Source organism: Notechis scutatus, chromosome 8, assembly GCF_049901735.1.
Source record: "Notechis scutatus isolate UNSWTSFEM ecotype Mainland chromosome 8, rNotScu1.2, whole genome shotgun sequence".
NCBI lineage: Eukaryota > Metazoa > Chordata > Lepidosauria > Squamata > Elapidae > Notechis > Notechis scutatus.
Genome location: NC_142016.1, coordinates 22,191,514 through 22,214,576, shown reverse-complemented (window position 1 = coordinate 22,214,576; position 23,063 = coordinate 22,191,514). Strand labels below are relative to the sequence as shown.

At 47.3% G+C, this 23,063-nt stretch overlaps 1 protein-coding gene across 2 annotated transcripts; it reads right to left on the bottom strand.

Moving 5' to 3' along the window:
• Positions 1-642: 642 nt before the first annotated feature.
• GSK3A (glycogen synthase kinase 3 alpha) lies at positions 643-21,235 on the bottom strand. 2 transcript variants are annotated; one of them, XM_026681406.2, is made up of 11 exons: positions 21,096-21,235; positions 18,481-18,668; positions 18,304-18,387; positions 14,845-14,955; positions 8,720-8,850; positions 7,219-7,325; positions 5,874-5,971; positions 5,576-5,671; positions 4,715-4,901; positions 2,836-2,937; positions 643-2,182 (listed from the first exon to the last, which is right to left on the bottom strand). In XM_026681406.2, exons 1-11 carry the CDS (start codon positions 21,121-21,123, stop codon positions 2,106-2,108), a joined length of 1,209 nt encoding a protein of 402 aa, XP_026537191.1. In that variant the 5' UTR covers positions 21,124-21,235; the 3' UTR covers positions 643-2,105. The 2 variants fall into 2 exon arrangements, with proteins under 2 accessions (XP_026537191.1, XP_026537190.2); XM_026681405.2 differs by lacking the exon at positions 21,096-21,235 and adding an exon at positions 20,356-20,645.
• Positions 21,236-23,063: the final 1,828 nt, after the last annotated feature.

Here is a 23,063-nt window from a genome sequence, read left to right as displayed (position 1 = left end):
TTGATCCCAACATTAAGGAGCCAATTTAAAAAAAAGAGAAAAAACTTGAACATTCAGATTTAAATAGTGAAACTAGGATGGTACACAACTGAACCAATTCCACCCTCACTGAGATCTGAACAGATAGTCCTCAACTTACAACCACAATTGAGCCCAACATTTATGTTGCTAAGCGAGACGTTTGTTAAGTGAGTTTTGCCCCATTTTACAATTTCTCACGCTACATTTGTTAAATGAACCACTGCGGTTGTAAAATTAACACAGCTGTTAAGTGAATCTGGTTCCCCCCCATTAAATTGCTTGTCAGAAGGTCCCAAAAAGCGATTACGTGACCTCGGGATACTGCAACCGTCATAAGTGTGAGTCAGTTGTCAAGGATCCAAATGTAAATCCCATGACCATGGGGATGCTACATTGGTCATAAGTGTGAAAAACGGTCATGAATCACTTTTTTCGGTGCCGTTGTAACTTTGCACGGTCACTAAGCGAACTGTTGTAAGTCAAGGACTACCTATGTTTGGCAACAAACACCTCAACGGTGATTCCCCCCCCCCCCCATTTTCTGGGACTTTCTTGCTAATTGTTTATCTCATTCGATTCTCTCCCCATTAATAAGGAGCTTCATGACAGTCCTTCCGTTCATGCCAATAATTTATTGAACCGGATGTCTGTACACAGCCAAAAAAAAAAAAAAACCTAAGAAAGAAACTAACACACAATGTTGGAAAGGAAGGAAGGAAGGCAGTGATGAGGATAAATATGAGGGTGAGGGAAATTATCCACAGGCTGCACCCTGGCTCCCTAGGGGGGAACCATGAATCCTAGATGATTTGAAAAATGGAAAGGGAAACTGGGTTTGGAGGGAGGGGGGGCTTCAATCATTGCAACATTTCATTAAGAAAAAAATTAAATCTATTTACAGGGAAAATGGAAAAAAAGGAAGCCATTTTAAGGGATTTAGATGAGGAAAATATGTATTTACAGCAGGAAGGGAACAGGCGTTAAATTAAAACTTGCCTTCTTCAATTCCCTTTGAGAACCCTACGTTCCCCCCGAGAGATCCACAAAACTGATTTTGCAGCACCAGGGAGGGAAAACCGCTACAGGGAGCAGACGCAACGGAATTCAGAGCAAGCTGCTGCTAGTTTCCCGCTTGCTCTTAATACCAGCTTGTTCCGGACACACAACGCGCAGACACACAACGCGCACCCACCCACTGGATTTCCCCCCCTGCAAGAAATCCCAGTGCTACCTCTGATGGGATCGCAGGGGGGACAGGGGACCGAGGAATGGTTGGCCATGCCCCCCCTCACAATCCAAGGCAAGGGGGAGAGGGGGTATCTTGTTCCCGATAAAGAGATTGCGGGCGGAGGCATGGCAAGCAAGGGAGCTAGAGGAGGGAGGATTGGGAGGGAGGGGTTTGCCAGGAGAGTGGTGGGGGGGGGAGGAAGGGCAATTCCCCGCTGGAATGGGACAAAACCGAGTGTTACTGGGCTATAAAACAGACCCGCTTTAAAAAATACAGCATCCGGGTTTTCATAGGCAGAGACGTCTCGGGATGAAGGGCGACCTGGAGAAGGAACCATTAACAGTGTGAAGGGGGTAGACAGGAGGTGGGAGTTCGGAAAGCATGAATGACATGAGACTGGAAAATAAAACCATATTTTTTTTTCCTCCCCGGAGGATGTTAAAAACAAGAGCAACTTAAAACGCAAATCAGGACAGACTTGGGGTTAGCCAGAGGGAGGAGAGGGAGAGGAAGAAAAGGAAGATGGCCGCATAGCTCTCCGGTCCTTCCCTGCCCCCTCTCCCGGAGGCGCCAACCTGAACCGCTTCTGACAGAGAAGGGAGCCTCAAGCCATGGGGTTTTTCTGTTCTCCCCGCCCCTCCCCGAGCCAAGGCATTAGAGGACAACCTTTGAGGGAATTTCCACCCCCCCCCCCCCCATCCAAGTGGCCATCCCATCCCCAATTGGCCTCCCCCTCCACCTGGTCCCCGGGCCAAGATTGCTTTTCCCCCACCATTCACAGTTCAGAGAAGTCCATGTGGGTGGCCTGGGGGTAGGGGGTAGTGGAGGGGACCTGCCCCCCGGGCCCAGCGACCCCTCAGGACGTATTGGCAATGGGTCCTGCGCCGTCTGCTGGTGTGACCTGGCTCCTGTCAGTGTTCATTCTTCCCTCACCTAAGAGAGAGAGAGAGAGACAGGAAACACTCAGTGTGAAGCCACGTTGGGACCTTCCTTTTCCAGATGAGCTGAGTTCTTAAGTCTTGCTTTGTTGACGTTAAGGAGCCCTGGAAGCGCAGGGGTTAAGCTGCGATACTGCAGGCCGACACTGCCCACAGCCCGGAGTTCGATCCTGATGGGGGGGGGGGTTCAAGGTTGACTCAGCCTTCCATCTTCCCAAGTTCGTAAATAAGAGGAGCCAGATTGTTGGGGGCGATAGGCTGACATTGTAAACTGCCCAGAGAGGGCTATAAAGCATTGCGGAGCACTATATAAGTCTAGCAATGACACGTAAGACTTATATACCGCTTCACAGTGCTTTACAGCCCTAAGCCATTTGCAGAGTCAGCATACGGCCCTTAATAATCTGAGTCCTCATTTTACTGACCTCAGAAGGATAGGAGGCGGAGTCAAAACTGAGCCGGTCAGGATCGAACTCCTGGCACCAGAACGCAGAGTTAGCCCGCAGTACTGCATTCTAATCGCTGCGCCCCCCCCCCCCAGGCCTCTTAAGCGCTATTGCTGCTGCACCCCCATACACCAATAAGCTCCTCATGCGGCAGTTCCTCCTCCAAATTCAAGTGAAGCGCCACAAATGAGAAAGCACTCACTGTGCGAGGTTCCAGAGCCAGAGACAGACCCGACTGAGCTCGCCTGGGACCGGATGTGTGGTGGAATGAGATTGGAATTCAGCCCTGGCTGGATGGAGAGCTCTGCAAAGGAAGAAGGAAGAAAGAAAGGGTGAGTCATCCCATAACTCACGTCGGGAGGATTCCCTCATTTCTACAGGCTCCTCAACATGCCTGAGGAGAGCTGTTCACCTACAAAAGCCGAGAGCTCCACCTGACGTTTATCTTTTACGTGAAGGCCATGCCACCAAGCAGGGGGGGGAAAAGACCCAACTTTGCAAAAAAATAAATAGAAAAATAAAAAAGAATTGAAACTCAAGCTCTTCACCAGTGGTGCTTTAAAGGGGGCTTTTAATCCCGCAACACGGCAAACCTTCAGTTCCCAATTAATTATTCAATGACCAGGCAAAACAGAACATGGTTTTAAGATCATTCGCACTGCAATCTTAACCGTTCAAAAGATGGTATCTGCAGCGTGGGGGACAGCCTGACGCGCAAGGCTGCAGGCCGCACGATACCATCAAGAGGCACTTTTCTCCTGTTAAAACTGTTACGCGTACAACAGCATCAGCTTTGCCAACTGTGCTGAACCGAAAGGAGCTACGCTGGTTTTAAAAAAAGAGCATTTCAGGCTGCAGCCAATTACGTTTCTAGCTGCCGTAATTTATTCCCTTCCCAGTTCTACTTCACTGAGGCCGAAACTCTTCCTGTGACACCTCCTCTGACCTTTGGCAGAGGGAAACCAAACCAAAGTTATTCTCTCAATCATTTATTCATTCAAATACAGGGAATAGGAAGCAGCAGAAGGTAGAACGGGGGTTGGGTGGTGGAATAAAATATAAAGCCACGATATAAGTGAGAGACAGTTTAGTCTAGTGCAGGGGTGTCCAACCTTGGCAACTTTAAGACTTGTGGACTTCAACTCCCAGAATTCCTCAGCCAGCTTTGCTGGCTGAGGAATTCTGGGAGTTGAAGTCCATAAGTCTTAAAGTTGCCAAGGTTGGACACCCCTGGTCTAGTGGATAAGGCACCAGGCTAGAAAGTGGGAGACAGTGAGTTCTAGTTCTGGCTTAGCCATGAAAGCCAGCTGGGTGACCTTGGGCCTATCACCAGGAGACAGGGAGTTCTAGTCCTGCCGCCACTGTGTGTATGAAAGCCAACTGGATGACTTTGGGCCAATCTCCAGGAGACAGGGACTTGAAAACCAGCTAAATGATTCTGGGGCAATAACTCTTTTTTCTCTCTCAGCCCAATTCACCTCACAAGATTTTTGTTCTACATGTTCACCGCCTTGAGTTATTTGCAAAAAAGCGGGATATAAATATAAATAAATTAGGCGTTGAGTGAGAGGCCACTCCCAATGCAGTATTCAGCAGCAGTGGATTTAATGCCTGGCTCAATCAAGGCACTTTCGAAAATTATTCACTCTGCGTTTCCCATAACAAGCATTGGTGTTTCCTTAAGATAAGATTGTTTAAAAAAAAACCAGATATATTAAATAATAGTTATAAGAAAATGTGATTGTTGTTACATTGGTAAGAAAAGTATTAAATATCATTGTAAGCACAAGATATATGTACCCAGTCGACACACGGTTGAAATGAAATGGAATTATCGTAAAATGTAAAATTTTAAATTTAAAAAAACAACCCAAGCATTGGTATTTCCTTGAATTGTTCAGCATTTGATTGAGGGGGGAGGGGGTGTCGGCACCGCTTCCCTGATTTTTTCCCCCACTCAGCATTTGGGTGGACTATTGGTACCTTGATTTCCCTTGAATTTATTTATTTTTCAACCAAAAAAGAAAAAAAAAACCCTTCCCAGTCGTGTCCAACGGATTAGATGCCAGTCGCTTACTTACCCACAGGGCTGAAGTTGAAGAGTGGGGGCAAGTCACGGCCGTTGGGCAACCGAGCGTTGGGCTCACGCAGCTCGTCAAAGAAGCTGTTGGCACAGGCCTCCAGCGGGGAGAGGCGAGTGGCTGGGGTGTACTCAAGCAGGCGACTGCACAGCGAGATGGCCTCCAGCGGCGTGCGAGGCTTAAACACCTGCGGTGGGAGAAGAGCAGGAGACACGGTCACGCCCAAGCCAGATGCTCCCTGCCTCTTAAAACTCTCCCTCGCCATCCTAAGCCCAACATTGCTGAGTTCTCCAGGAATCAGAGTTAATCCAATGGAGGCGGTTCATGCTGGATAGATGGCTGGCGGAGTGATGTAGAAGAGCAGCCCTCCAATTCTTTGGGTACCAGGGACCTCTTCCACAGGGGAAGGGAAATTCCACAGACTGGGGGTGGGGGGGGGGAGATGTGGTTTTGCATGCGACCTAGATCTCGCACGTGTGCAGATGAAGCTTCACTCGCTTGCACGGCCAGATTCCCAATGGGCCACAGTCTGGGAGTTGGGGACCCTTGTCATAGAAGATTCCACCACTGTGCAATTTAAATTCTGGCCTTATTGTGGACTTAAGTTGATGCCTATATTTGCGGTATTTAACTTGACACAAGGGCAGCTTGCAGAATTCTACTTTCCTAGTTGAAGAGATTATTTTATTATTATTATTATTATTTGAATGCCAGGTGCATATAACCTTGCTATGCCGGGACCCCTCAAGTGTGTCCTTTTCAGTGTTATTTCAGAACTATAACTATCCTGGACGATAGCACGAAGTCAGCCCTCGTGTTTCATCCTCTCCCCAATCTCCCTGCATGCACACACACCCTTACCTTTATCCATGGATGTGCTTTGATCTGGGGGAATTTAAACTCTGTGTAGTTGGGGTTCATCTCTCGTATCTGTTCTCGCGTCGGTGTTCCCAACACCTGCAGAAGGGAAGGAAAGGAGAACAATCAAACCACAGCAACTCCTGACAGCACTTCGACAATAAGACAAAAGCCCAGTCCCTTGGCCCATTAGGCTGACTCTCCGATTCCACTTTACAGCATATTTGCAGGATGGAAAATAGGCTGCAGCGTTCTCGCTAAAGGGCAGATGGGGAAAAAAAAAATACAGTGAAAAGGTTACCTTGATGATCTCCACTAGCTGATCCACTCCACTGTCCCCAGGAAAGATGGGCTGCCCCAGGAGCAGCTCGGCCAGCACACAGCCGGCAGACCAGATATCTATGAGGGAAGCAGAAACGGGGTGCCGTCAGCTCCACTGCTTGCTCTAAAGAGCTGCAGCGCTTCCGCTTGGTTCCTGGAAACACCCTCCTCGCTCGCTGGTTTTCTGGCCAGACGAAAGATCTCAGCTTCAAAACTGAGCATCTCCAAGCAGACTGCAAACACAGTTATAAGGGCCAGAGAAAATGCTTGTCAAAATCAACACAGAAATACTAAGCCAGCGACAGGAATCCATATGCTGGCTAGAAAGATCAGGGAGGCAGAGCGGAGTGACCGAATGGGCACTTCCCGTTCTCACCTGACAATTACAATAGTCCTTGAGGTCCAACTGCAATTGGGGCAGTTGGGAACTTCCGTTACTAAGTGATGTGGTCATTAAACGAGTCACACCCAATGTTATGTTTTCCCACAGTTAAGTGAATTTGGTGCCCCCCACCCCATTAGTTGGAAAGCCGTGGGAAGATCTCAAATGGTGATCGCAAACCCCAGCCTGCTGCAAAAAATGCCAGGTGCTGAATATCTGAATTCCGACAATGTGACCACAGGGATAACTGCACCGTCATAACTTTGCACAGTTGCTGAACGAATGGTCGTAAATCAAGGACTATCTATGTAGGTCTTGCTTCCTATGAGGCAGTCACAGATAGAGCTATACCATAATGCAACCCATTTCCAGGCTGACTGCAACTCCCAGAATTCCCCCCTCCAGGTGTGGAAATGCATTTCTGGAAGTTGTAACGCAAAGATCTTCAACCTTGGCAAGTTTAAGACTTGTGGACTTCAACTCCCAGAATTCCTGAGCTAACATGACTGGAGGAGGAATTCTGGGAGTTGAAGTCCACAAGTCTTAAAGCTGTCAAGTTTGAACACCTCTGATCTATAGTATCTGTCTGTCTGTCTGTCTGTCTGTCTGTCTGTCTAATCCAAGGGTCTTCAACCTTGGCAAGTTGAAGACTTGTGGACTTCAACTCCCAGAATTCCTGAGCTAACATGACTGGAGGAGGAATTCTGGGAGTTGGAAGTCCACAAGTCTTAAAGCTGTCAAGTTTGAAGACCCCTGCTGTAACTGCACACCTGGAGGTTTTGGGGAAAGTCAGCACAAAACTTTTCAGGCCATCATCCTTTTTTGCAATTCACACACAAGACTTTGCTTCCGGAAGCAACCAACATCTACAGAAGGAAATTCACTTGGTCTGAGCAGCAAAAAACCTATAAGATGCCTCCATGGGCGGCCAGGTCATTCTCACCTATGTTTGAGGTGTAATCGGTGGCCCCAAAGATGAGCTCAGGCGCACGGTAATAGCGAGAACAGATGTAGGAGACATTGGGTTCGCCTCGCACCAGCTGCTTTGCACTGGAAAAAAAAAGAGGGAAGCGTAGATGGGGATATCCAGAGAACTAGAATATTATTGAAATGAGGGCATAGATGCATAAATGGAAGCCCCCACCCCCCTATGACCCCCATCCCTGAGACCTTCAACATTTGTTAGCTGTATTTATTATCTAACAAAAAGTGAAAATGATTAAATGCACAATTTAAGAATAATAATATAAATTGCAATAAATCTACTGTAAAGTTCTATCTAAATACAATCAATATAAGGATAGGTTATTCCCCGGTTTTTGCCCTCAGCCCACCACTCAAAAGCCACGGAGAGATTTCAGCTCAGAAAAAGGATACCCGCTCCTCTGTTTAACAGAGCAACAGTTGGGAGGGACTTTAAAGGTCTTCTAGTCCAGCCACCTGCTAAAACAGGAGACAAATCTCTTCTTAAAAACCTCCAGTGTTAAGAGCATCCACAACCTCTGGAGGCAAGCAGTTCCACTGATTAATTGTTCTCACTGTCAGGAAATCTCTCCTTGGTTCTAAGTTGCTTCTCTCTTTGATTAATTTCCATCCATTGCTTCTTGTCCCGCCTTCTGGTGCTTTAGAGAAGAGGCTGACCCCTTCTGCTCTGTGGCAGCCCCTCAGGTATTGGAACACTGCTCTCATATCACCCCTAGTCCTTCTTTTGATTAAAAATTCATTTAAAAATGTATTAAAAAATGTATTAATTACAGCCCCAGATTTGCAGCAGGAAGATGTGGGTTCAAATCCTGCTTTATCCTGAAGCTCAAACCGGTTGCTCTCTCTCACACAACTTCCTCACAGAGCTGTGGGAAGGGAAAAATGGCAGCAAAGGGGGGAAAAAAATCCAACTATGCTGTCCCAAATATCTTGGAGAAAGGCTAAGATCTGTAACATTTATTTACAGGATGTGGCTCATAAATTCCTTCTGGGGAAGCTTTGCAAAGATGACCGATAAAACCGTGCCAGCAACACAAAAGAAAATTTAACAGCTACACAGAAACAAGGTCACAGAATGACCAACACTCTGAACACCAGGGCGAGGGAGGGGGGGAGAGAGAAGAAAGGGTCAGTCCAGACCGCTGACCGACCATGTGCAGTAGCTCTGAAAGAATAACTGTGCTAGAAAGGAAAGCCTTTTTGAGGCAGCTAGGCGCAATGCAAAAGTTACCAGAAAGGCACGGGCCACAGAGAATTGCATGTAAGGCAAAGAATGCATAAATCTCTAGGGAAAGCTTACGCACCGGAGAACAAATCCCTTGTGTGTTTCCCATCACACTTGGCCAATAAAGAATTCTGTTGTGTTGTACTCTGCTTGTGGCTATAGAGCCACAAGGTCTGTAAACAAACCCCACTTCCACTTCCTCTGGTTAGTGGTTTATCTTGCCTGCTTCTCTCACCTGCCGAAGTCGCAAAGCTTCAGTACTGCTGTATCGGGATCCACCAACAGATTCTGAGGTTTGATGTCTCGATGACACACGCCTTGAGAATGGATGTAAGCGAGGCTGCGGAACAACTGATACATGTATACCTGAAGGGAGGAAAGGCAGCAGCCATTAAGGAGTGGCAGTTTGGTATACTTTAAATCACTGGCCTAGAAAAGACGAGCTTGTGAGTTCTGGTCCTGCCTTAGGAACGAAAGCCAGCTAAGTGACTTCACGCCAATCACCGGGAGATTGTGAGTTCTAGTCCCATTTTAGGCATGAAAGCCAGCTCAGTGACTTTACGCCAATCACTGGGAGCCTGTAAGTTCTAGGCCTACCTTAGGCATGAAAGCCAGCTCAATAACTTTAGGCCAACTACCAGGAGATTGTGAGTTCTTTCATGCCTACCTTAGGCATGAAAGCCGGCTGGGTGAACTTTGAGCCAGTTCCTCTCTCCAAGCCTGCCTCACAGGGATGTTGTTTATTTATTATTCCATTTTTATCTCACCTTTATTACTTTAGATCAGGGGTCCCCAACCGCCGGTCCGTGGACCGGTACCGGTCCGCGGAACAAGTCTTACCGGGCCGCTGGTTGCTGGGCGCCACCATCTTTTTTTGGTAAAAAAGTGCTTCCGGTGAGCTTTTCCGGGTAGAAAGCTCACCGGAAGCACTTTTTCATCAAAAAAAGATGGCGGCGCCAGCGCTTCCGGTGAGCTTTTCCGGGTAGAAAGCCATTTCTACCCGAAAAAGCTCACCGGAAGCGCTGGCGCCATCTTTTTTGACGAAAAAGTGCTTCCGGTGAGGTCACTGGAAGCACTTTTTCGTCAAAAAAAGATGGCGGCGCCCAGTTGATGCCGGTACCGGGCTGCGGCACCCAGCTAATGCCGGTACCGGGCCGCGGCGTCAAAAAGGTTGGGGATCACTGCTTTAGATGGTGAACATACCTAATGCTCCTTGTTATTTTTCCCCAGATAACAATCCTCAATTGTTGTAGTGAAAATAGGTAGAAGAGGTACTAGATACGTTTTTCTGCTTTGAGCTGGCCAAAATACATATTTTAGGATAAATGTAATACTGTATTTTAAAGCAGACTTGGCAACTTTAAGACTTGTGGACTTCAACTCCCAGAATTCCTCAGCCATCTAGCGTTGAAGTCCATCTGGAGTTGAAGTCCACAAGTCTTAAAGTTGTCAAGTTTGGGGACCCCTGTCTTAAAGCAAAACCTAGCTATAAATGTCTACTTTCTTAATACTAAGGTCATCCTCTAATTGTGATTCAGCAAACAAAGAATAATATGGTACACATCTACCTACTTTTATTATGGATAATGCAATGACGTGTGATTTTTAAAGTACATTTCTCAGTTTGATGATACCAATTTCCTTATTGTTTGGAGAATTAGTTCAGCATATCTGGAAAGTGTTAGCCTTACTCAACCTATCTATTTTAAGATTGCCTGAATTGAATGCCCATGTTGCATCAGAACAGATACTTTGAGTAGTAGCTGGGCAAGTATCTTTGAGAATTTACCGTATTTGCCGGCGTATAAGACGACTTTTTTGCCCTGAAAAAGATGCCTCCAATTGGGGGGGTCGTCTTATATGCCGGGTCATCTTATACGCCGGCAAATAGTAATTGGGAAGCACTGCGGCTGCCAGCGGCTGAGGCACTTTGCGCACCGTGGAAAGCGAATCCCGTGAAGCCGAAAGGAGCAGCCAGCCTTCTCCCAGCTCCCAAGGAAAGCGAGGCTCGCACCGCCCGAGCTCCGCTGAGGTATCCGGCTGGGGCTGTCAGGAGTTGTTACCGCTGGCGCGGCTCCGTGCGGCTCCAGTCCCGCGTTGCCTCGGGAAGGAAAGGCAAAAAGGAAGAGCCGCGGCGGCGCTTTGCAATGGCAGCAGCGGCTCCTGGTTTTGCCTTTCCCTTCCCGAGGCAATGCGGACTGGAGCTGCACGAGCCGCGCCAGCGTAACAACTCCTGACAGCCCCAGCCGGATACCTCAGCGGAGCCCGGGCGGTGCGAGCCTCGTTCCTTGGGAGCTGGGAGAAGGCTGGCTGCTCCTTTCAGCTTCATGGGATTCGTTTCCACGTAGACAAAAGTGCCTCAAAAAAAAAAAAAAGTGCAAAAGTGGAAGACGTGCGGAAGAGGGGCGAGTATATAAACAAACTATATTTTGAGTGGAAATGTTGGGGGGTCGTCTTATACGCCGGGTCGTCTTATACGCCGGCATATACGGTAAATGAGATAACCTCATTATCATGATCATTTGTCCCTACCCTCCGATCTACAGCTAGCCCTTAACTTACAACCACAAATGAAGCCTGGAATTTGAGCTGAAAGTCACTGAGGTCATAAGCTGAGGCCCCAAGTGACTCACCTAATTACCTTCGACTTAATTTTAAAACTGTTTTCAGGAAAGTCATGAAGCCATGTGACTCACTCGATTGGTAAGCAAACTACACGGGCATTAAGCAAATCGAACATATCCGAGGGACATTTTTTTTGCTGTTTCCTCCCAGAAAAAATGCCCCTCCCCCCCCCCCAAAAAAGTCACAAATCACGCTGTATGGAGGACGCTGTAGCCAATCGTAAATATGAGCCAAGTACCCAAAATGCGATCACGTGACCACAGCGGTGCGGGGGGGAGAGGATGCAGCAGTCGTAATTTCAAGGACAGGTCGTAAGTAGTTATTTTGAAGTCCGCTGTAACTTCAAACGATCGTTAAGCAGAGACTACCGATAATACTTCTGCAAATAAGAGGAGCGTAATCGGGCAGCTTGCCGATCAATGTTGGCAGATCCCATCACTATGGAGGGATCAAATCTTCCTGAAAGCATCTATGTTCACTGTCTCCCATTTTGACCACGTGGAAAATGCCACGCCCATGGATAATGGGCTGGGTGAATAAAGAAAAGGGGATTTTTTTCTTCTTCTTCCTTTTAGCATTCTGTCTGCTAAACCAATGCTAGTTAAACAGACAGAAAACCTAAGCAAAGGGGCAGGCAGAAGCAATCACAGGGCCAGAATAACTGGAGATGTTTTGAGAATTCCTGACAGGGAGTTAGAGAATGAGAGGAAAAAGAAACAAGAGAGAATGAAGAATGTGGGGAGAAGAAAAATAAATCAACTGAACAGAAGGCCAGGCATATAGGCCCATTCCAGTATTCACACTACGAATGTGGGCTACAGACTTAATGATCGCATTGTGTGGTTGTGAATGTGAATATTACTTGAGTTTTGTGCTTTTTTTAAATCTATTTTTGAAAGAGAAAATTAGGGTTTTTTTTGTTTTAACCACAGAATAATGCAAGTAAGTTTTCTTAATGGCAAAATCCACTTCTTTTTGCTTGGCCTGAGGCAATCTGCAGTTGCCACCCACATCAGCCATCAAGGCCAGATGGGGATCAATGTAGCATCCAAATTATGAGTCATCCTTTGCCCATCATTCATTACCACTTGTCCCGAGGGAAGCATCCCTGGATAGGGAGGAAGACATGCAAAGTCTGTCCCAGAAGTCTGCTCACTGGGCTGCATATGGCTGTCACCACCATTTGCACCAAGGAGCGATTCCAGAAGTGGTTCCTTTAAAAAAAAATCCTATCTATTTCTTTGCAATCTTTTGGATTGCTTAAAAGCTATTTTGAGAGGACCGGTCTCCCGAAAGGCTTGAAAGAAATAACGATATTAACGAAACCAAGAGAGCCAGTTTGGTTAGCGGTTAAGGCACCAGGGAGATGGTAAATTCTAGCTGCACCATAGCCATGAAAGCCAACTGGAGACAGTGAGTTCTAGTTCCACCTTAGCTGGAAAGCCAACTGGGTGACTTTGGACCAGTCATTCTTTCTCAGTCCAACTCACCTCATAGGATTGGTGTGGGGAAAAATAGGAGGAGCAAGAAGTATTAAATGTGTTTGCTGTCTTATTTGTAAAAATAATAAAGGCAGGAGATAGATGGATGGATGGATAGATAGATGGATAGCTAGATGACAGAGTAAAAGAGAATAGAATGGAATAGAATAGAATAGAATAGAATAGAATAGAATAGAATAGAATAGAATAGAATAGAATGATAGCTAGGTAGTCATAAGGGCAAAACAGATCTTTGCCTTTGGACTCCCTACAAATAAAAAACTAATAGTAATAAAGAAATAGCTGCTAAAGCCATTGCAAAATGCCATGCCATTCCATCTTTGCGCCCTGCCACTTGAAGAAAAGGACATATCAAATCCGACCCACTTTTCATATAAAAAGATCAAGAATTAAAAATAAAAGAACAGCAATTTTTTTTTTAAAAAAAGAAAACCCAGCCCTCCAAAAGCATTGCATTTGATGGAAAGGGCGTTTGAAAAAGATTCAAAAAGTCTAAGGTAGTTAAACTCAAGTGATTAAGAAAAATGCAAGGCATGGTAGCACCCAGGACAGGTTATGCAATGGGGACCAAAGCTATTTAAGTGATGGGGAGGGGAGGGGAGAGAGAGTGGGGGAGAAGTTTTCTTTCTTTTTTTTTTTTAAAGGCTTTGTCTCCTCCCAGCTTTTCTGGTGAAAAAGAGCTCAGGTCAGAGGTGGTGGGAAAGGCTTCAACTAGAACCCCTGGAAAGCTGCTATTCTTAGTTCGATAATGCCCAGCTGGTGAAACCAAAGGCTTTCTTGGGAATCAGACGTTTTCTTGATACACTCTCATGCAGGATTGTATAAGTAGAGAAAGAATAAGGAGATCTTTAAATCAAATAGGAATCCACCCAGTCACTTGAAAGATAAACAGAAGGCAAAGAGCTACTGGTATGCAAAGAGGGCTTAAACAAGAGCTTTGATGCAACTTGAGGTAGCTGGCAATCCACTCCCAGGGCTAACGGTGAGGGATGCCAGGCCTTGTGGTCCAAGCCACAACTGGAGAACTACAGTTTCCCAGTGTCTGTCTTGGCATTGCAGTCCGAATATTATTGTCCTTCCCTGAGTAGTGCAAAGACGGGGGCAGGAGAAGACAACCAAGTTGTATCCAGACTGAGCCTTACAACAATTAACTTCATTGAAAATCAAGGGACTTTGATTTGGACCCCATCAAGCTTCTTCCACGCACAATATAAAACCCAAACAGACAGTGGGAAGGACAACAGTCATACTGAATTCTAAAGAAAAATCTTTCTGGCTGTTAAAAAAAAATGACACTAACACGATGGCAAATGGAAGACATAAATGTTTGCTGGACAAAAATAATTTTACTTCTCTTGTAAGACAGCATTATGCGTGAAGGATTACATTTCAAACAAGTTTTTTTTTAAAGATAATTGGAACAAATGCTCCCACAGGGATTACCCCCAAGAAATCTCACGTCTGACACCCATTCTGCCAAACCAGCAATCTGCAACCGATTCCCACAACTTCCTCCAATCCTCAATATGCCAAACGGCTCGGTTTTCACCTAAACCCGAACCATGATTTTTCAATCCCTGTTTGCTGAACAAAAACTACCATGGCCTGCTCATAATGCGAAGTTGTGAGGGAAGAGACACCTAGAGCAGGGGTCTCCAATCTTGGCAATTTGAAGACTTGTGGACTTCAACTCCCAGAATTCCTCAGCCAGCTGAGGAATTCTGGGAGTTGAAGTCCACAAGTCTTCAAGTTGCCAAGGTTGGAGACTCTGGGTCTAGAAAGATACAAATGAAAAATAGAAAGGAAAGGTGTTCACACTCATTTCTCTGTCCTTAAGGTCTCTGTGGGTTGGCCTTCAGCAATTCTGCTCAAGGTCACCTTCTCCCTTTTGGGGAAGGGGACCCAAACTTGGCAACTTTAAAGACTTGTGGACTTCAACTCCCAGAATTCTTCAGCCAGTCATGTTAGTTCAGGAATTCTGGGAGTTGAAGTCCACAAGTCTTAAAGTTGCCACATTAGGAGACCTCTGCTTTAGGAGAAGGAGAAGTTTTCTCCACGTTGCCTACTAAGGTCTTCACAGCCCAAACCGCTTGGTTAAGAGTCAGAGACCACCTGAGCAGAACTGGATGGATTCTCCCATGACACTAAATCTAAAACTCCAATCTTCTTTAGAGCTTAGTAGGCATTGGGCATTAACTAAAGCCCCCTGGTACAAGAGAGGAACTGCACTTACCTTCACATAGATGACAGGGATGGTCTGTTTGGCTTTGGTGAAGTGGCGGGCCACACGATAGACCGTTTCGGGCACATAGTCGAGGACTAAATTAAGGTAAACTTCATCCTTCTGCAAGAGAGGGAAAAAATATAAGAGATCACAAGGGAATTCCTCCAGTTAACAGCGTCTTATAAAACAGGGGTGGGGGAACTGTGGCCCTTTTACGACTTGTGGACTTTTAACTCCCAGAATCCCTGAGCCAGCAGGAACTCTGGGAGTTGAAGTCCACAAGTCGTAAAAGGGCCACAGTTCCCTACCTCTGCTATAAAAAGGTCAGCAGACTATATTATTGCTATTTGATTTGTATGGCAGCTCATCTCATCTAAGCGACTGACAACAGGTAAAAAGAATCCAAGAGAAAACAAGTCAAGTATCAACATACAAACACATAAAAAGTGTCCCTTGTCCATGATGGAAGCCTCCATCTTGTCAGCAATGCCGCTTCCATAAAGAAAGATTCTAGGCCCTGCCTGGTAGCTGCCATCTAAAAACGCAGAGATAAACATGCCTCACTTATAAAATGAGAAATGCCCTTCCTTTTCACCCTTCTCAGAAAATCCTAGTTTGAAATCCAGTTGCAGACACCACCGTTGCGGCTTCTTCCTTCCCTATAATTCTTGAGGTTTTGTGCTCAGGGGCATCATATTATTACTATCTTTCATTATTTTTGGATTCGGCTCCAACAACAAACATGCAGCTTGCAGCTGAACTCTTATAGAGTCTTGCCTCAGATTAAGCATCGGCTAAAACAGCGGTCTCCAATCCCCAGTCCGTGGACTGGCAACCAGGCCACGCAAACAACCGAAGCCCCATCCGTGGGATGCAGGCAGCGCACAAAACCAGGCCCCGTCTGGCCCATGGAAAAACCGCTCTACATGGGACCAACCCCTGGTGCCCTTAAAGGCTGCGGGCCACAGGCCTAAAATACAAAGGGTTGGAAACAAAGAGGAGAATTAAGCACCTCTCGTGATGGAGCGTTATTCTTTCAGCATCTCTAGAGACCCAGATTTCAGAACCTGCACGTGGAGATTTCCCCACTAAAGACACCCCCTGTAGATGTGCCTCCCAGGTTTTACTCTTTTAAGCTGATAGAAAAGAATTTCTCAAGATCTGGCAAGATTTTTCTGGCTAGGAAGAGTAGCATACAGCATACGGGTCATCCTCGGCTTACAACGGTTTATTTAGTGACCTTTCAAAGTTACAACGGCACTGAAAACAAGTGACTTCTGACCGCTTTTCACACGTAGGACCTTGCGCCCCCCATGACCGTGTGATCAAAATTCAGATGCTTGGCAACGGGTTCATATTTATGACAGTCCCTTTTGCAACCCTTCAGACAAGCCAAGCCTACAGGGAAGTCAGATTCCCTTAAAAACCGGGTCACTAACTTACCAATTGCAGCGATTCACTTTGTGAACTGGAGCAAAACTCACTTTACAAATGTCTCACTTAACAGAAACACTGGGCTCCTAAGTTGAGGACCACCTGTACTTAACAATTAACCTACACCGTAGACGCATCACATAAATCCTGTTAATCCATGTTCAAGTTCCCTTTGGGGGTTATCAGCATGGGAGATCACTTGAGCTGTAGGCAGCTTTAAACTCTTTTATTTGGTTTTCAAACTCATTGGAGAACTTTGACATACTTAGCCATTGGGTTCATGAAATGCCTTAAGACAGGATCTAACAAACCGCAGCATAACCGGGAGACCAAACAGTAACTATCAACCTTATCTGTCTCACAAGGCTATTGTGTGGGTAAAATTGGAGAAAAGAGCAGACCAGAAGTATTAGGAGGATACTTTGGACATGCAGTGCAGACACCAAAAGTCATTTCAACCAGGGAGAATCCATGTCTGAATGGAATGTATCCAGAAAACGATCTTTTCATGACAGATAATCATGAACGTTTCTCCATGCTACAGCCTGTCTAATTGCCATATTTTCCCCTATGATTTCTCTTGTTAGACTGTGCACTTTGAGAAATTTTTGTGGAAGAGCTACAAGGCCATTTTGGGTAACAATATGATTACTAACCCAGATTAACCTCTAAGCTTATATTATTTGGGGAAACTGTTGTCGATGACCCTTGATGAATGTATCTTTTCTTTTATGTATACAGACAGCATTTGCACCAAGATAAATTCCTTGTGTGTCCAATCACACTTGGCCAATAAGGAAGGAAGGAAGGAAGGAAGGAAGGAAGGAAGGAAGGAAGGAAGGAAGGAAAGGAAGGAAGGAAAGGAAGGAAAGGAAGGAAGGAAAGGAAGGAAGGAAGGAAGGAAGGAAGGAAGGAAGGAAGGAAGGAAGGAAGGAAGGAAGGAAGGAAGGAAAAGTAAGATAGATAGATCAGCAGTAAGGAGCTCTTAACTACTCATCCTGGAGCTGAGAACTATATTAAATGGACACTTGTTTTCAAAGTCTGATTCAATAAATGTAGGCAATAAACACTGTGAGATGTTTCCTTCTGTGGAGCTTGTGTCCACCAAGAATGAAGATCCGGAGAGGGAAGGAAATAAATTATTTGTGGTCCCCCGCCCACCGCAAAACCTAGTATGCTACAGGTACTTCTCAACGTAGAGCCACAATTGACCCCCAAATTTCTGTTGCTAATGAGTTTTGCCACATTTTACGAACTTTCTTGCCAGTTATGAAGTGAATCACTGCAGTTGTTAAGTTAGTAACACGGCTGTTAAGTGAATCTGGTTTCCCCATTGCCTTTGATTGTCAGACAGTCGCAAAAGGTGACCACGTGATCCCAAGATACTGCAACTGTCATAAATATGAGTTCAGTTACCAAGCCTATTGAATTTTGACCATGTGGATACTGCAACAGTTGTGTGAGAAACAGTCATAAGTCACTTTTACAGTGGTGTTATAATCTGAATGGCCACTAACTGTTGTAAGTCGAGGACTAACTGTATCATCTGTTTCCAGGAAGAATGGGATAGGAAGTACAAAGGATGTTCTTTGTGAGCATGGAGGGACATCACGTGTTAACCTGAATTTCTTAAATCAAATCAGAAACATGTCTTGGATTCACATCCATGCCTTACAGCAGGGGTCTCCAACCTTGGCAGCTTTAAGACCTATGGACTTCAACTCCCAGAATTCCTCAGCCAGCATGAATCTTAAAGATCTGCCTTATAGTATAGACAGTGTTTTGTATAGACAAAGAAAGGGATTATCAGAGTATTTTGCAAAGTGGGCAAAATACAAATCTGAGGCAGACCTTCAAAAGCAGGGGACTCCAACCGTGGCAACTTTAAGACTCCTGGGAGTTGAAGTCCACAAGTCTAAAAGCTGCCAAGGTTAGAGACCCCCTGCTCAAAAGCACGAGGAGGAGGAAGAGAAAACAAGTCCTGTTACTCTTCTACGCCGTGCCCTCTTTTCTCTCTTTCCAGCTTTCCCTCACCTTTTCTCCACTCGAGTAGAAGAAATATCGCAGGCGGACAATGTTGCAGTGATCCAGCTTCCGCATGATCTGCAGCTCTCGGTTCTGAAGTAAAAGAGAGACCAAAATGAGGCATGGAAATCTCGGCAGCAGGACTAACTAGCAGGATGGACCAGCCCCCTTTCCTTCCAATCTCACCTTGAAACGTTTATCTTGTAATACTTTCTTGATTGCCACCAGCTCGCCAGAGTCTGCTAACCGGGCTTGGTAGACAACGCCAAAGGACCCATTGCCGATCACTTTGATATCGGAATACGAGACTTCTTGAGGGCGGTCAGGACCCTGGCCGGGTGTGGCCACCACTGTGGTCACTTTACTACTGTCTCCTGAAAAGAGGAATGACGGTCAAGTCTGGATGACTCAGACAGAACGAAAGTCTGATTTAGTCCAAGCAGCCTAATTTGAACTCACTAAACGTCTTTCTCGGCCTTTCCCAATCCTTCTCAACAATTAAACACCCTTAGAACATTTCCACTCCCAATTAAAAAGATGATCTTTGCCAAACCCACATTAATACCAATAAGTGCCTTGGGTGCAATCCCAAAACAACCAGGAGCGCTCCTCCTCCAACACCATCAGCATTGACCCATCAGTCAATTGCCAAAGGCAGCTTTATTCGGAACAGCTGACATCCTGCGACAGTATCTGTAACACCTTCAAACATGCACATCTGCCTATTCCAGGTCCCTGGGAAGGACTTGATAGGTGGGGGGTAAAAAAAATACCAAACTCAGCCTGAACATCTAACTGTGTGATGAACCGTAGTCATAAAAATTAAAAACATTTTTTTAAAAACCCAAGCTGGTTCATCCTTGGCCCCACGGCTCCCAAACTCAAACTAAACTACCCTACCACAACCCAGACTCCTACAAAAACCCATCACACCCCAATTCCTACAAAACCCATCAGACCCCAATTCCTGGCATGCCAGGAAGGAGCAAGTAGAAGATGCTGTAGTTGCAAGCTTGATCATTTAAAGTGTGACGGCGGGCTAACCGGTACCAAACCTAAGAGTCATAAGTCATAAGAGACATTTCTATTGAATAACCAGGGAGATGATCAAAAGGGCAAAGGGGTTTTGGGGGGCACGCGTTTCTTTTTTTTTTTGTTTTTTCCCCCCAAAGGAGCTGGCACTCACTATCGTGGGCTTTACCCTCCTGCCTGCCTGCCTGCCTACCTCACCCACTTTTCCTGCTACGACTTGCATCCCTGCCGAGTTTCTCTTTCAGCCTCGCCATCCCAACGCCCTCACCCCTTGCCTGACCACCCCCCCCCCAGCTCCTCCCCATGGGCCACCACCCCTTGCCAGGCTCTTCTCTCTCCTCTTCCATCCCTCTCCCCTTCGGACCCAGCAGGGAAAAGCCGGTAGCCCAAAGAAGGGCACCTTGGGGGGGGACACACTCTTCTGCAAGCAGAGCCCAACCGAAGGCAGACTTGCCTGGAGGGGCAGCCCTCCCGGGGTGGGTGGGGGAAAGCGAGCCCACCTCGAGCTAACCTCGCCGGGTCTCTTCCCCCAACCCCTGATTTCACCCTGACGTCACCGGAGTAATTCTGGAGCCCTCGTCCAGTTGCTGACCTCGGATAGCTTCTTCCTCCAAGCCCCGGTGCGGGCAGGGAGGACCCGGAGAGCCGGGCGGGCTCACCTTGGGCGAACCCAGCCTGCCTTCTTTCTTTCTCCCCCCATTCACCCCCCCTCTCCACCCCGCCTCGGCTCCAACGGCGACGTCCTCCGCCCACCCGAGGGGCATCCTCCTCTGCCCCTCCCCACCTGCTCCTTGCCTGCCCCCTCCTCCTCCTCCTGAGCCCCCAGACCCAATTCCCGCTGCCCCTAGGAGCAGATGAGGCTCTTAAGGTCTCCCCTCCGCCCCCTCCCCTTTCCGCAGCGTTGCCGCCCCCCTCAACCCACCCCGTTGAAGCCCCCTCGGCGCTCCTCCTTTGTGTGGCTCCCCGGCCGCGCCTGCCCATTCATTCCCCGCCTGCCCGCCCGTCCCTCTCCTCTCCCCCCACACTTACGCCCCAGCTTGAGCCCCGGGAAGGCGACCGTCGAGCTGGTCCCGCTGCCTCCCCCCGGCCCAGGCCCGGCAGCCCCCGGGTTTGCCTCCAGGCGCTGCCCCCGAGGTCGGGCCGGGCGCGGTGGGGGCCGTGGCGGGAGCCCCTCCGGACGGGTCTGCGAAGGAGCTCGTTCGGGGCCGGGAGGAACCGGCGCTGCCGCTGCTCATGGTGAGGCCGACACCGGGGAAAAGGGAGGGGGGGGCCGCGCTGGCTGGCTCCGTCTGAGGCGGCTCGGGAGCCGGCCCTGCCCGGCCCTGTTGCAAGAGCCGACGGGAAATGGAGTCTCGGGCGCGGCCCGCCTACTTATCGGTTACGGAAGACAGAACTCTATTTCCCAGAAGGCGTCGCGCAGTCGGCGGCCGTAAGCGCGGCGGCCGAAAAGCGCGCTGGGACAGAGAGTCCTCTCATTCCGCAACCCTCTGCAGCCGGCCGGGCTCCGGGACTACAGGCTCCAGTGTGCCTAGGACCTGAAGCGAGGGAGCATGGGAAATGGAGTCCTCTGCATAGCGCGTAATGCAGACTGGGTGGGACGAGGACTGCGCTTCCCAGCATTCGTCGCGCGGACCTGGTCAGCCTATCGCGCAAGATGCAAGGGGGAAAAAGATTTGAGTTTGGCTCCTCCCAACCAGAGCAGGAAAAGCAATCGTGAGGTGCGATAGAGACGCGAGGCAAGCGCTGAGGAAAAAGCCAAGAGACTTAACCTTTTGCCCATCGCGATTTCTTATCCATTCCCCCCAGTCTCAAAGGGATCCGCCCTGAGGGCTGTTAGGCTGTGGCGCGATGCGCGGAGAGAGAAAACTTGCAGGGCTTCGGCACTGCTTTTCCCGAAGTGCTTTGCGCGGACCCCGTGACTCGGCCGGGGGCGCAGACTACCTCGGGCGGACTACGGATCCCATAGTGCATTGCGAGCAGAAAAAAAAAGCCGTTGTGAGGGTGAGGGGGCCTTGGGGCCGCCGAAGCATCGAGGAGTCACGGAACCCTTCGCCCCCGTCACGGCGCGATGCCCAACCAGGCGGACGATGTTCCGGGGCCAGAGAGCCCTCGGGAGCGCTCAGGCAGCCTTCTGTGCAGGCCCGACATGCTTCCCGTCATGCATCGCTCCGCCCTCGAAAGGACCTGTGGGAGTTGTAGTTCGCGGTGCTGGATGAAGGCATCTCGGAGGCAGAAATCACAGTCATCTCTATTAACTCTGCGCCAAAGCTTCCTAAGCAAGCGGGCTGTTTTCTCCCAAAATTGTTTGCTTGGAGGATCAATAGCAACCAAGCATGTTATACATTTGCATGTCTAAAATATTTGTCCACCAAACTGAAAGCAATAAAGTCTTTCCTTCATTTACTATTTACTGGAAATGAGGAGAAATTTCCTGACAGGGAGAACCATCAACCCATGGAACAGAATTTCCCTTCGGAAGTTGTGGGAGCTTCATCACTGGAAGCTTTCAAATAGAGACTGGTCTGCCATCTGTCAGAAATGATGTAGGGTTTCCTGATTGGATGTTGGGTTGGACTAGATGACCTACAAGGTCTCTTCCAACTCTGATAATCTTGTAATACTTTGCAAGAACCCAGTGAAATAGTAGATTGCAATGCGGGGCTGAATATCAGGCATTACATTTCATAGAGGAGTGGGAATTTAATCCAGGTTGTTCATTTTTTAATGATGTATGATCATATTTTATGATTTATGATCTATTATCACTGTTGTTTGTATGTACATTGACAACTTACGGACTGGAGACAAATTCTTTGTGTGTCAGATCACATTTGGTCAATAAAGAATATACCAATTCCTGTTTTTCAGTGCTTCTCAATTTTCTCAACTTTAAAATGGGTGGACTTGAACTCCCAGAATTCCCCAGCTGTCAAAATATAACTCTAGCGATACTCTCATTGACTTCTTTCCCTGTACAACAACCCTGTGAGGTAGGTTGAGACAGAGGGACTGGCCCAATGACCCCCAGCTTGCTTCCACACCTAAAGAAGGACTAGAATTCACCCTTTCCCAGTTTACAACCCAGCACCTTAACTGTTGCATTGTAAAGGCTCCCGGTTTCTTAGGAGTCATATTTCAGTCAATTTCTTTGGACTGCCAAATTGTTTGCAAAGCATATTTGCTGGGAGGGTTATTTTCTGAAACAACCTTCCCTGAAATGCAGTTTGAACCTTTCCAGGTAAACAATTGCGTACAAAGAGGTACCTGAGCTGCTCTTTCAAGGAAGGAAAGATTACCTACCTGTGTGGCCATCCCACAGGTGTAGGAGAGGTGAAAGGGGAGGGAGGATATGATTAGTTAAGAAACCAAGGAACTGTATTGTGCAAACTCAGAAAAGGGGGAAATTAATAACCAGATTAGGCATGTTATGAAAGCCGCCCTACATTTGGTGTATAGTCGACGCTTGTGTCTAGAGTTTCCTGAGACAAATAATAAAACTAGGCTACTGTGCTGGGTGTGCATTTCTTACAACTTGGTTGCATTGACCTTTGAGCTGGTTCTTGGCTAGCCATATATATAAAGGGTGGAGAATGAGTTCCCCACTTCCAGACGTCTAGAAAGCTACACATCATCTCATAGGTGTGAGGCAGCCAGGAAAATTCCTTATATGGCCTCCATTATTGGAGGAAGAAGAGCCAAGGGTTTAGAGTTGCGTTTTTCAAACTTGGGAACATTAA